General features: G+C 52.8%; 1 protein-coding gene across 1 annotated transcript in view; it reads right to left on the reverse strand.

The window, feature by feature from the left end:
* Positions 1–14,946, reverse strand: part of LOC105297794 (chromodomain-helicase-DNA-binding protein 1-like) — a 31,658-nt gene that overhangs the window by 14,836 nt on the left and 1,876 nt on the right. Inside the window, 8 exon segments of the mRNA XM_023535256.1 lie at positions 536–634; positions 1,688–1,884; positions 2,394–2,557; positions 3,284–3,432; positions 7,346–7,511; positions 9,345–9,498; positions 10,040–10,154; positions 12,570–12,683. Coding sequence (XP_023391024.1) covers positions 536–634; positions 1,688–1,884; positions 2,394–2,557; positions 3,284–3,432; positions 7,346–7,511; positions 9,345–9,498; positions 10,040–10,154; positions 12,570–12,683 — 1,158 coding nt within the window.

Here is a 14,946-nt window from a genome sequence, read left to right on the forward strand (position 1 = left end):
GGGCGGAAGACTCGGGGGAAACCCACTCTCTAGGAAACCCGAAGGGCCCGTCTCTCTGCCAGGGGAGAACACGGTTCAGCCTTCCAGGCTCCCTCAGCACCAAACGGCTTTACTTCTGCTTCCAGGGAGTGTTGCACCCCGGCCTGTGCTAGCTTCCGGCTGCACCCTACCTCCCTTCGGCACCCAGCCCTTGTTAGCATGTCATGTCTGACTTCTCCCCCACGGGTCTGACTTCTTCACGAGAGATTCCCTCCCTTACGAAGATCGGGTGAGTTGGATAAACGATGACACGCTCGACTTCAACATGCACACAGAGATCCACGGTTATCAAAACACTTGCACTTATTATAGTCCCGTGAGGTAGGTGGAGTAAGAATTATTCTCAGATTACAAGTGAGAGAACAGGCACACGACAATCAGCCATTGATGACAGAAATTAGACTCCAGCCGGCAATCCCGACTCCTTAGCTACTGCTTTTCAGCCCACGGTATCTCCTAGCCCATCCTTAACCCCGCTCTCTGCTGTGCGCCTTACCTTTCATTTTCCCGGCCAGCTCGTATATCTTTCTTGGCTCAGCAGATCGTTTCTCCAGCGCTGTGAATAGGCCACCTCTGCCCCAGCAGCCAGAGTCATCTGATAGAAGAAAGAAAACATTTTCTTCTATAGGATGCAAAGTCCAGTCCCCCGTTTAAAAAAAACAAAGGCGTACAAATAGACTTGTAGAAGCAAGCTCTTCTTCCCTTTGAAAAAAAACCAATCTAATCTCCCGGGAATATCAAACATGTTTAGGTTTTCTGGAAGATGCCTGGCCTTCATAACAGGACGCACCAAAAAATTTAAGTGTTCTGAAAACAAAATCTTTGTGGTACCCCTGTAATTCCTGGGACGTCACTGAGGGAGGACGGAGAGTAGATGTAGGTCACGTAACGGAGTTGAAGCGTCGGTACCACAACAGTATGGTGCCTGACTCCCACTCTGCAGGTAAGGAAGACGAAAGGTCAAATGACTTGTTCAGCTGGTTAGTATCTTGTCTTTAGAGTCATTCATTCATCCAAACCTACCACGAATATTTAACATGTGTTACAGGTCAGCACTAGGATTATGGCAGTGGACCAAAACCCACGCTCCCATGGAGCTTATTTTCTAGTGCAATGAAACGGTCAAATCAACAAACATATGCAACATGTCAGGTGGTGATGTGCGTCATCAAGTAAAATAAGGTAGGAAAATGGACAGAGGAACGTAGAGTGGGGAGGACGGGAGTCTGTTCCCGCGCAGGCAATCGGGGGGCCCTCTCTGGGGTGGACTTTTGAACACCGCTTGCGGGCGGCTCTCTGGGGAGAGAGGGCTCCAGGCAGGAAGTAAGAAGTGCACAGGTGTGAAGGGGGGTATGCTTAGAGTTTCACTTTTTCTCAAAGAATTAGTTCGCCTTGCGGCTCTGGCCTTTCACCCTTAAAACCCCGGGCAGCGAACAGGGCGGATAGCACACAGATAAGGAAGGGGAGGCCGGGGAGGCGGGGTTACTCCCCCAGAGAGACGAGAGTCGAGCCCGAGCCCCCCATCCTGGCATGTACACTGTGACCGCACGAGACCGCACTGAGGCCGTCGCTCACCCCCAGTTCGAGGTTCCGCCTCACCCTCCCCGGTCGTTGGCCCCGTGAGGACCGAGGACCCCCCTTCTCCTACCTACGCAGTGCACGATGACAGCATCCTCTGCCCCGGCCTGGGGGTGGGTGACGTCGCCACTAACGTACTTGATGGAGGTAGAGTCTGAACCTTCATCAGCCAGCTGGGGGGCACCGTCGTCCTCTCCACCCTCTGCTTCGCTGTCCTCGGACGGCAGGCAGAAGGACCGGTAGTGGCTGGACGCCCACCAGGCCACCCTTCAGTGGGCGGGAGGGAGAGAGAGGGCGTGAGCCGGGCGGGCTGTTCACAAACAGTAGGCGCCCCGCGGGAACATGAGTACAAACCCACGCGACAGGGTCTTCTGCCTTAGGAAGCAAACGGGAAGCCTTACGGGTCAGCCTGCCTGCCTCCTGACCCGCCTTCAGTAGAGAGCAGCCACAGACGCCCCGTTCTTAAAAACATGACTAAAAGGGGCTGTTTGAGTAAACTACTTTCTGAAAGGCAGTTACAATAGAATCTTAAATTTTTCTTGCCTCGACTGAGTGCATCTTCCCTGCCTTAGGCACTCGAGACTTTCCACTTAAGTAGACTAACTGTTAAGGTTAAAGTTGTCTTTAAAAAGTATCCTCCGACCAGTAGGAGCTACCAGCTTTATAGACGTTTCCTGCAATTTTGAAGCGATGCTCAGCAGTGGACCCGCCGCACGATGGTGACCCTGTGTCGGCCGTGCCCCTCAGCGGCACGGTCACGCAAGTAACACACGTACTTTTTCTCACGTTCCGCTTCTTCCTTCCTCCTCCTCTTCTCCTCCATCAGTCTCTTCCTCTTGGCCGCCGCTGCCTGCCTCTTGTTCCGTCTGTCCTCCAGCTCCTCCGGGCTTAGAATCTGCTTCCTTTTAGCGGCGCCCTCCACGAGGCCTGGGATGAGAACCTGCAGGAAGGACACAGTCCGTAACCAGGAAGTTCGCGAGCATCATGCTCCATGTCTCACAAAACGCTGCATCTGCACGCCGCCTCGTGTGCGGGGAAGTGGTGGCGAGACGCTTTAATTTCCATCGCACACCTCACAGGCACGGCGACCGGGGCACTGTGCTCTAAACTTAACCAAAGCCATGGCTGGTGCAGAAATATGTCATTTTGATTGATTTCATGAGGAATAAAGTACTTCGGAAAAGTACTTTTTTTTTAGTTGAAAGCATACCTTGCAGGATGCCATCTTAGGTTTAACCACTTTTAATGGAAATCTTCCTACAACGTATTGTATGATTCTTAAACAGAACATTTCAACATCGTGATTCTCTTAACGAGAACTAGCATTTAACGAACACGTACTAAGTGCCGAATACCGTGGACATTGATTGCTATCCTGTCTCAATGACATGGAGTCACGGTTATCGACAGCAGAGAATGATATTTTGATATGACACAGTGACCCCGGCAGGGGTGGCTTAGATGGACAGGGCTGCTTTCACCTGCATTAAATGATGTTCTTATGCCAACTTCCCACACAGTTCTTACGCTAGGGTACAGTGAGTTACATTTACGTTTCAACGACTACATGCTCACTCCTGAATAAATCGCCCCCGGCAGCCTTTCCCGCCGTCTTAGGCTGAGCGCCGGAGGAGCGCGTTCTTTCACAGGAGTCGGTCGCTCTTACACGGCCTTTGTTCCGGAGTAACCGGCCCTCTTGACTAGTTTTCTCCAAAAGCGTTTTCTGAAGATTCACCAGTTGCTCAAATGATTTTCTGTCTTCTTTACTGGGCTCCTTAGAATAGTCTTTCCCTTCGAATAAGTACATGTGGTTTTCTAAGAGCATAAAACACAAAAAAGAGAAATGAGACAGACACACTGAGGAAGAGCGGACGGTGCGACTCCGAGCACGGACCGGGCCGCGCACGAGAACGGCCTGCGGTCCACGTGGGCTGAAGACTGGTGAGCCACGAAGGAACTGCATCCCCTATCCTGCTGGCACTAAACGGTGTGGGACCCACATGGGGAACTCACGCGTCACTTTCAAGGGACAGAGCACGGCTAATGCCCTTGGGTCACTGCTGGGTGGTCCACGAGTCTCTGCGGGACACCTCCACCCTGTTGCATCCTGGATCACTCATCACTCATCCATTCCACACTTCTCTCCGGCATAAACCCAACGTCAAGGTAACCGAGGACACATCCTGAACGCACTTTTAATGCTCGACCCTTTACCCCTTTTTCTGTAATAGTAAAGGAACAAATGGCAAATCTATGAGAAAACGAAGACCCGTAAATATAATCCCTTAGATTTGCAATATTCTTTCCAGATCTCATGAAGCCTCTTCGTGAACCTCACCATGACCTGGTATAACTAACCTACTCGAGAGAGGGGCGACTGAGGTCAGACAGGGACTGAGGGACTCGATTCTCGCTGCTCATCAATGAAGAAGGCAGGCCTTCCTGACCCCAAGGCCAGCGTGCTCCCTGTGGTAAATCACTGTACCTACAGCAGGCTCGGGAGAGAGCGGGCCAGCAAACAACTGGTTGTGACGACGAGGCCGACAATGTGACCTTGAACAGCATTTCGCGCTATGGGAGCACGTTCACATCTATTATCGCGATAGATTGCTGCAACTGTTTAATAAAAGAGTGAAAGCAGACATTAACGGCACCATTTCACAGATGAGAACACGGAGGCTCAAAGAGGTTGGGTGTTCTGCCAAGATCACGAATCAGTGATAAGGGAAGTCATGACAAGCCGCGACCAGCAACCACAGAGGACGCGAGATAATAAGTCTAAAGTGGAGCATATTTAACAGCACACGTTACCAAAGAATGCATTTTCACAGTATTATGAAAGCAGCTATGAGTACGTTTTCTCTAGAGTATGAAAGCAAAACATTTTCATTCTCAAGAGATCAACTGCTTCACACTTGTACCCACATCCAACCAGCTGTAACTCTAATTGGCATTTGCTAATTAAATCAGCAGGGGGCTTTCCACGAGGTGCTCTTATCAACAAGTGGAAAAAGATAAGGAGCCTGAAAGGTGTCAAATATGATCAACATAAGTGGCTTCATCCTGCATGCGATGCCCAACTCACGAACATGCCTTTTAAGAAGCCTGGCATCCGAGATAAAGCAATCCTGTTTTTTAAATCCGATTTTGATTGAGGCTGCATCACCTGCTCGTCTTTCACATTCACTTGTATTATTTTTAATCATGCTCTGTCTCCACCCTGAGGCCAAGAGGCGGTCGGAGCGCCCGTCACCTACATCACGCCAGTGGACACACCCACCAGGGTGAACCCACATACTCACCGATCAAAGACAAAACCCCAAACGTGAACACAGCCGGGAAACCTTTTCCGGCAGCTGGACTGCCTGAAAAAATAACTGTTTTTTGGCCGTTGGACTGAGAAATAGAATTATCTTTCTGGAAAACAGTGAAATTTTGTATTTTGTTCTAAGTAAACATTAGAAAAATCAACTGAAATTAATCTACATGAGCGCAGAAGTGAGTCCAAGCTTCAGCGCATTCAAAATGTAACCAAAAAAGGACCACACGCATCTAATTCTGCTCCCACCTAAAACCACAAAATGGCAGTAAGGGGACTTCAAAAAGATATTGAGACCGACGGTGAATGAAAAGTCCAGTAACTCCGTGCAAAGTGGAAGGTGGCTGGAGGGATGGTGACAGGTTAAGAAGAGAGGAAGCAAGATGCAGATGCCTAGTCAAGGGGTGACTGTGAGAACAGAGACCCTTCCGATCCCCTAAGAGCTTAGGACTGAGAAGGACAAGGTACCACAGGGCAGGGGACCTGGAGAAATTCTGCACACCAAATTGGGGGGAGGGAGGGGGTTTGTGCCATGAACCCCTAATGCACACTGTCTCGTCGATCTGAGTAAACGTTTATTTGAACTCTACCCCACCTCTTTCAAGAAAGATTAATTAAAGGACTCGTCTCTGGAGAAACTGAGTTGCCCCGTGAGAAGCCTTCGCACGCGTGCGTGTGGGAAGGGTCCCCAGTGCGAAAGCCAGCCCAGCAACCAGTCACCCTGGAATGAGGACCAAGCCCACCTGCCCACCTGCTCAGGCCAGAGCAGCCGTCGGCTGTGGCACTTTGTCGGCACATGTGATCAGACAGCCAGGGGACAGACACCAGGTGTAAGGAACACTACCAACAAGAACACGAGAGTCCAAAACATTCTGAAAAAAAGCAGCAACAGTAATTAAAAGGGAGATAACGCAGGAGCGGAGACCATTTTTTTTTTAAAGCTGTGATAAATATTCTCAGAGATGATGTCCCCGAAACGGGAACAGGATACAACTGAACAAGCAGAGAACAGGGAAGAGTACCTGAAGAACAGAGAGGGGTACTAACGCTAAGAAATGTAAGATAAACACAAGATTCAAACGGCGCCCTGTAGAACAGGCCCGCGGTCTCCCCACACGTCCCGTCACACGCACCCACGTGCACGCCAACGGCAAAACTGGGAGTCAGGGAATAACACAAACCTCAACGTGCAGGGGGAGAAACGAACGTGCAAAGCCCCAAGCCCACCCGGAGCGGAGCCAGGAGGAAGGCCGCAGGAGGGGGAGCGGGCGGCCGGGTTCTAGCAGCAAGAGACACAGATAAGTCATCCCCGCGCCGAGTCGCACCTCAAATGGGAAGACGGCCAGGGCAGGTCTGAGACCGGGCAGAGCAGAGCGGGGGCTTCTAGGGATCGAAAGGAAGGGGCCGAGAGTGCGTGCAGCCCGCAGCTGGGAGAGGGTGGAGGGGGCCTTGGCAGTTTGTGGCAGAGGTTAAGACAGGAGCAAGGGATGGAAATTCAGGGTCCTACAGAAACAAGAGGATCACAAAACGAGAAGCCACGCCAACCCCACTCGCCACCAAAACAAGGAGGCCCCGTCTCGTTGCCTACTTGGTGTCTAGAGACTGTGCTTCTCCATGTCGATGGAGTAGGGTTCGCGTGAATTAAAAAGCCAGTAAGACTCTCAAATCTCTCACCCCAGTCCAGGCCGAGTCCCTGTTGCCACTGGCACAGGAAAAGTCATTTCAAACAACCGTAAGACATCAGGGACCATCCTTACAAAGCTACTATGTGAAAGAAAAACCACTTCAAATCAGAAATCCAAATATTCAGAAGGCAAAGAAGACAAACGTTGACCAAATTCGGAAAGAAAAATTTAAGAGAAACACAAAATCACCTCGTGACTTACATGTACTGCTTCGCTAAGAAATTAAAATCGACGGCACCGGCACCTCGTGGGGGATTGTGACACAGGCATAAAGTACATGACACCATATATACTTCTGAATGAGCAGCGAATAAAGACTCAGCGTTTATAATTTTTTAAAAATCGCTGTGCTACTCAGAAAAGGAATCACCGTGCGGAAGGCACCATACCAAGGGCCGTAGGATTTACTAATAAACAAAGGAGGTGTCTGCAACCGAGAGAGGCAAATTAAATGCAAAATCCTCGAGACCGATACTATCCTAAGCACCAAAATCACCTAAGTTCACTTCCAAGCCCAGTTCTAAGGGACAGGCAGGCAACCTCCAGTCAGTCCGGGAGACTTCTTGAGCCACGTACGTCTTAAACAGAGAGCCCGGGAGGAGACGAGGGCTGGGTGGGCCGGAGCTGCCCCAGGGAGCAGTGTGGGGCACCCCCCACCCCGGGACTCTGGGCTCCCGGTCTAGCCCAGGGCGCTGTGTCCCCGGCCAGCCCTCGCCCCACTTACTCGCTTCCTCCAGCTCTCTGTTTCCTCCCTCGGCGGTAGGCGGGACGTCGCAGGCCCACTGGCCATCTTCCGTTTCTCCCAGGATGGACTCCAGGTCCATTTCATCCATGCTGCTCCCCTCGGAGGACAGCAGCTTATCCAAACCGAACTTGAGGATCTCACTCAACTTGAATGGAGAAAACAAAATGGTCCGGTCAGTTCCCATGGCAACACACACTGGGTACCAGGGACCTGCGGAGTGGCTTCAGGCCACCGGACACAGCCCTTCCCTGGTGGTCACCTGCCTTCTCTCCCCAGGGAACCAACAGGGCCATTTCGTAGACAGATGATGGGTGAGCTGAGAGGTGAAAAGTGATGACCAGAGATGCTGGCTCTGACAATTCTCAGGAAGAAAAACAATTTCTGAGCCTCCGGGTTTTTTTTTTTTGAAGAATAACAGTCATTTCCTGCATTACCTTAGCGCTTCTCGCTGCCAGCTGCCGCACGAGAAGTCCGAGACCCAGCTGGCTGGGTCCCACCGTCCCCTGCCACGCTCCCTGGAAGGGGAAGGCTACATGGGGTGCTTCACCTCCACCACCCACCGCCTTCTCTGCCGTGGCCATCTGGTGTCCTCCCGCTGTGCCCCACGGAACCACCTTCGCAAGGACCGGCCCCAGCTCTCCATCGCCAGGCCCGAGGGCGGTTTCTCAGTTCTCAGCTCCTGGACAGTCCCCGGGGCTATGCCGCCCTGCCTCCCTCCCCTGCTCCCTAAGGCTCCCTCGGCTCATCCCTGGGGCTGCAGGAACCACCTGAACAGTTCCAGGCTGTGCCCTAAGTCAGACTCTAAGCCGAGCCGATTCACATCCTGACTCCGCATCCGCCCTTCCGGACCGGGGCACTTATCTCTGGGTGGTCTGTCTGGAACTCTGAAGGCGTTCGGTAACCGCTGGCACACGGCTTAGCTCTGAGCATGAACACACCTGGACATACTGATATGTAACCTTGGTGCACACAAGAAGGCCACCAGCTCTGACAGCTGGCACCAAAAACAGAAGAAAGGCAAGCGTTCGTGATAAGGACTGGTCCATACTGGGTCCCTCCCCTCAGTCTGCCTGGCGTTTACACTGTCACTTGCGACGCGTCTCTGTGTTAGGGGACTCCGTGGGTTCCCAGAGAAGCCGTCTGTCCATCACAATGATTAAGGCCTGCCTGGAAGTTAGAGAACCTGCAGCCCTTGAACCTGCACTATTTCTTACCCGGACCCTCCCACAGCTACTGCCTGTCAGGGGTTTACAATTCACCGCACGCCTGGATCTTTCCAGTATTCTAGGAGTTGGCCTCCTTCCAGACCTTCACCTCTGGGTCGAAATGGAAGAATCTGGGATGTATAATAACACAGGTTCTAATTTCAACCCACGGGCTGCTATAGAATAACTTCCTCCAGAAGAAAGCTTTCTCTAAGACCTTTCAGGCCCGTTTGTTCCCACCTGGCACCCCCATATTCCAGCAATGAACTCTAGTTCTTGCACCCGTTTTCCCTGAGGCATAACTGTGAATTCCCAACCTCGTTCACCCTCCTGAGTATGAAGAGTCACGTAGATCTCTGACCAAAGGGTCTGGGTTAAGATGGAGGCGCAGGGTTTATCATTCCTTATTATGCTCAGTTCTTTATCTAATTCTCTCAATGGCCCTCTGAGGTAACCCAGGCGTCCTCATCTTCAGAAAAGTGAGAAGACAGCAGATCTAAGGTGAAGACGCCGGCCCAAAGCCACACAGCCAATAAGTGACGAGGCTTGGGCTGCAATCCGAGTCGGGTGGATCGCCTCATTGTTTTACGTTCATCTTCAGCGCCTCCGGCCTCTGCGTGGGGCGGGCACACGGCAGGTAGCTCAGCCAGGGCACGACCGTGTGGCGGGGGCAGGTGGGTGCTCGTGCCAGCTCTTTCCCTGCACTTTCTCGTCCGCAGGGAGCACCGACTATAAATCTGGCACGTTCTAAAGTGAAAAACAGCCCGCTGTACCTGGAGGCCGGCACTAGCCGCGGGCTTCTGGGTCCCCAGGGTGAGATGGCCCCCCTCGACGACCGTGCTGGCGAGCTGCAGCTTGGCGGTGGCCTTCCCACAGACCATTTCTTCCACGGTGTCTCGGCCGATCAGCCGAATAACCTTCACAGACCTGCACCAAAACGAAAGAGAGGAGCGTGCGACTGCGGTCGGCAAACATGGGCACACGCCTGGGGGCAAACGAACCCCAGACGCCGTGTTTGGGCACCGATAAGGGGCCCTGTGGACCACACGCGGGTTCTCACCGAGCCTTCCCGAAGAGTCAAGGAAGGGACGACGAGGTGGCCACAACTCGCTCCCTTATCTGCGGCAGAGGAAAATCTCTGCTAGATCTAGGTTTCCCTGAGGTCAAGGCCAAGGCTTTCTTTTTCGATTAGTTCCATGACTTCATTTCATAACGGAATCAGATTTCGACCCAGGAAGGATGAGTTAAATGCCTCCTCCAGGTCCCTTCTCGTCCTTTTGCAAGTCGAGAGTGAGAATGTGCCTGCCCAGCTCCACGGCAGGAGCCAGCAGCAAAGCTGGGCTCCAGCCAAGTGGTCTGTTGCCCTCCGGCCTGGGACGGTCACCAGGACCCATGCACTTCGCCTTCCTCCCCACCCAGGACCGCGGAGGGGCGAGGAAGCCAACGGCGTGATGCTTCCGCCTCTCACTTGTTCTGGCCGATCCGATGGGCCCTGGCGGCCGCTTGCAAGTCATTCTGCGGATTGAAGTCACTGTCCACAAAGATAACGGTGTCCGCTGCCGTGAGGTTCATGCCGACTCCACCTGTAAACAACGCACAGGACAGTGTGATCGGCCGCATAAGGGCCAGGGACCAGGCAAGACGCGGGCCACGGCGGTCAGACTGACCACTCGGGGCCCGTGAAAACGGCGTCGCTGTCCACACTCAGACCGCTGACCGGCTGCCTGACTCAAGGACATCTAACTGCAGAAAGTCACAGAACGAGGTGGGCGGGGTGGGCAGCAAACGTAGCTCGTTAAGTCAGTGCTGCGAAGCCCTTCTCAACCTCTTCCGTTTGAAAATCTCCATTGCTTTATTTAGAATGGTCTGTGGGAAAGGACACGTGCTCTTTCAGAAAACAGTTTTAAAAACAAGAGGGGCCCTCCGCCAGGGGCGCCGAGAGGAGCGTTCTTAACGCCCATTGCAAGTTAAAGGTAGGAAGACCCCCGAGTCGGGGGGAGGAGGGACGCCTCTCACCAAGCTCCCCAGCAGGGCAGTCTTTTCTGTCCTTGTTCCCACATCAATCACAAAGGGGGTAACAGAACTGGCCACAGGGCAAGAACAGTCCCCGGGGCAGCTCTCTGGTCTTCCGTCTGCTGCCGGCAAAGGGCTGAGGCCCCCCGACGACGAGAACGTATTGAGACTGCCACGAAGGCAAATTACAGGCTTCCCTCTGACTGATGTGAACACAAGGACAGAAGGGCTCCCTCCCCACAGGGTTGTCACGGCCTGACGGGGCCCGTTCCTCCGGCCTGGATCTGGGTCTCAGTTTTGAGACGGGCGACGGATGCTAAGCTGGGTCTCAAATTAAAGCTGGAACAGAGACGACAAAGGCTGACAACTGGGAGATGCCGAGTTATGACCCAGAATAACCCAGCCATCCTCGCGCTGCGCTCACGACTCGCCAGGCAAGGTCCCGAGCGCTTGCTAACTCCTTTAACCCTTACGACGACCTTGGAGTCGTCACTGTTGTTATCCTCACTTGACAGATGTTGCAGTGGACGCACAGAAACGTTAAGGGGCTTACTGGAGGTTGCACAGCTACGAAGTGACAGGGCCGGGGTTCAGTCCCACGTGGTCTGGCTCCACAGAGCCCGTGCTCATCCCCTCGGCCGTAATACCCCACCCCCCAGGCCCCATTTCCTGACGCTGTGCTGAGTACACATCACCTTCTTTGGTTACTGTCTAAGGCCGGCTCTTTCTCATTAAGAGGTTTTAGGTGATAGTCTACCAATCAGCTCCACCAGGCTTGTTTGGGACACGTTCATGAGCTTCCACTGCCACCTGGTGGCGGTATGCCTCCATCACAGAAAAATTCGAAAGGTGGAGGGAAACCTGTTACGTACATGGTAAAACTGTCGACCTACAGCTAAAACGCGATGGCTCACGTTGGGACTAGTGTTCGGAAAAGGCTGACATCCGGGGCTGCTTTGGCTCCTAGGGGATTGCTCTGTTTCCGCTGATTCTGAGTACTCCGAGAGGAGCTGAAAAACAAGGTCTCCTACTGCCTGGGACAACTGGTGGACACAAGGGGGGCCGGATAAAGCTGATTCTATCCTTGTAACACAGAGATAAAACACACGCTGGTGAAACAAGCTCCTATGGGCAAGGGCTCTACCTAACACTTCCTTTATACACCCTCACAGGACTAGGCACTTAACGAGTAAAAAGTGCTTCCCTTTTTACAAAGATATTGATCTCTCTAGAAGAAAGGACACACGTTCTTTTAGTGTTTCTGCATCAGGGTTTAGGGCTACAAAAAATAAGAGATAATGAAACTCGGATTCTACGAGTTCAAAACTAATTTAAGGGCTGCTTCCTCCATGACACAAAATAATTTCATCTCCAGGAACTGATTTCAAATGATTTAACACCGTAACAAAAGCACTCTGTAACTGGTAAAGCACTACAACTGTCATATGCAATATTTATGACTTAAGTCACGATGTTAGAAATAATTCTAAAGAGCTGGCAATTTCATTATAATCACAATCTTTTCAGCACTAGATTTTTATAAAGTGTTCGCGACACTATTCCGGGGCTGCTGATGGAGGAGGGAGAAGTGGACAGGCTGCAATCTCATCTCCCAAAGTCACGGCCGGGGAGGAGCGCTGCCTCTACCGAATAATGAATCCAAGTGTCCATGGAATTACAGGAATCTTACAGGACAAGTCCAGGTCCACGGTCAAAGTAGAGCAGAACTATTCCCCAAGAAGCCCGGGTTGCAGCCTCACGTCTTGGATGAGATGACGGCTTAGATTCTCCTCGACAGAAAAGAGCAGCCCGGGGGCAGCCCAACCGTGGCGAACTTACGGCGACGACTTTAGCGCCCCCTTTTTTTCAGTGCCCCTGGGTAACGACCCCGCCTTTCAGAGAACCAAGGAAAACCTACTGAGGGCCAGGATGGGAAAGCCCTGCGTGGCCCTCACGTGTCTGCTTGTCGCTGCGGTGTGGCCTACCTGCCCTGGTACTCAGGAGGAAGCACTATAAGATGGGCTGCTGCCCGAAGTTCTTGATGGCCAGGTGTCTCTCCTCCCCTCTCACGGAGCCATCCACACGCTCGTAGCTGTAGCCTTCGCACACAGGAAGGAAAGAGAAACATTAACCCTCGTCAAACACTTTGCACGGAATAAAACGTTGCCGGCTTAAAACCAAGTGCTAATTGTGTTCCTTTCCGCGCACGGGCACGCCCCCTCCGTAAGCAAGCCTCACGGGGAAAATCTAAATTTAAGGATCGCTGTATTGTTTGGGCACAGGACTCGCCATAACGTGCTCCTGTGCGTTTTTTTAAATACATGCGGCGGGTGTACTTGGCGTTCCTGGCGTTAGTATTAAACTGTGACTATGCCAAGTAACCCTGGGGCGCACTGGACACCGCTGTGTGGCAGTTTGGACTTCGCTCAGACTTGCTGCTGCCTGGCGGACAGCGAGACGAGCGCCGGGAGCTAGTGGGTGAAGCCGCCCGACGGGCCAGCGGCTGCCTCTCACTGGGGCCGCGGGCCTTCCCCGGCGGGGCGGGGGACCGGTGTGCACAGCTGTGCCAGTAAACCTGGGGCTCCCGCAGCAAGCCAGTGGCCCTTCCTGCCCGCGGCTGCCGGCCCGGGTGTGCGACAGACCCGCGGGCATCGGGTGGCTGAGAACGACACCGAATTCATCCCTTAAGTGGGAAGGTCTGGAGCTGCTGCTGCTGCTGCTGATCTCAAGACCAACCAAGGTTACAGCTGTGCCCACCGGCCCCGTGTGAACTTTATCTGCTAAACGGCGGCCCCAGGTAACAACTTAAGCTCTATTGTCTACGCAGAAGAAAATTTCCTTGACCTTTCTCTTGGTTCACATGTGGGGTCTCTCATTTCAATATTCATCTTTGCTACTGGCCCTGAACAAGCAAACTGCTGAGCTGAACGCTGCAGGACGATGAAGGCTCCGGCCACTGAAACGGGTTCTCACGTTTCCTCCAGGACCCATAACTTTAAATTGCGCCACCGATGGGAATGTGTTTGTCGCCCACGCATCTCTCCCCTGCTGTCCACCTGGCGTCACACACCTCTCTCCTCACTCTCAACCCTCCTCCCACTGCTCTCCTCGGGTGGCGTCCCCACGCCCCAGGGGACCCTTCAGGGACTCATCTGGACTGTGAAGTCTAAAAAAGGCTTGTGTAATGTGAATGGCCAAGGGCTGTCACCTCTATAATCCATGTAGTCCTGGAGAATATCCAACATCTGGGTCATCTGGGAGAAAAGCAAAACTCGATGGCCCCTGGCAAGAAAAAAGGGAAAACTGGCAGCTCCAATATTTAAGGTGAGTTTCCCTCGGGTGACACTGACCAAAGAATGCAAGTTTACAAGTCCACGGAATACTGAAGTGGAAACAAACGTCACGATCCTTTACAGAGGCTTCCTCAGAAAGGCCGAATGCCTGTGCTTGGCCACCTACTGTCACTCTCTGCTTGGGGGTGTAAAGTCACTATCCTCTCACGCACAGCTACACCGGCTGACTCATCGCTTTAGAGAAGCAAGGGGCAGGTGGCATCTCATCCCCCACACGACACGCAAGAAACCTTATCTACAAGGAGAGAGGAGAGGCGGCAGCGAGAAGGAAGCCAGGCCTAGGGCCCTGGGTTATCGGCTGTTATTTTAAGTTTACATAAACAAAAAAGGACAGCGCTGTCAAAACGCAGGCTCCTTAGGAAACACAATTGGGTTTGCGCTTGCAGTGCGTTCAGAGGAGCAATGTCGGCCTCGGGCTGGGGAAGGCACTGGAGCTGCACTGAGGACCTCGGTTCTAATCCCGCCTGTGGTTAGCTGGGTGGGACCGTCAGACAAGTCACACGACCCCCCTGGGCCTGTTTCAACACCTGTGAAAGGAAAAGGTGGGACGGGAAATAGTCACAGGTCCTCTTCCGACTCTGACACACTTAAGGATCCACGAGAGCCCAGAAAAGGTAAGAAGTGCAATTATTTGACTCGCACATTCCTAAGCTGGGAGGTTTTGCCCAACCTGAGGCCTTAGGCTGGCTCAGGCCCGCCGTGAGGCAGTTGCTTCAAGGGACAGCGTTGAGATCCTTAGGAAGCTGGGATCTTTCTAGATTCCTCGGTCCCTCAGGAGACAGGTATAGGCTGGACGCCCAGGCACTGAACACTCAGTCGAAACTTTAGAGGCTCCAGGAGTGACTTGGTCTTCTGATGCCCAACTCCCGTTTCTGGGAAAAGTCCCCCGAGTTCTCCCCGAGTTAAAACCGAACCATCACAGGTGAACAAAAGTGATTACTTCACTCAGCCCTTACTAAGTGCTAATTCCATGCGAGGTACCAGCAGGCAATTAAAAAAGAAACGCTTG

The sequence above is a fragment of the Pteropus vampyrus genome, unplaced genomic scaffold, assembly GCF_000151845.1.
Source record: "Pteropus vampyrus isolate Shadow unplaced genomic scaffold, Pvam_2.0 Scaffold6, whole genome shotgun sequence".
NCBI lineage: Eukaryota > Metazoa > Chordata > Mammalia > Chiroptera > Pteropodidae > Pteropus > Pteropus vampyrus.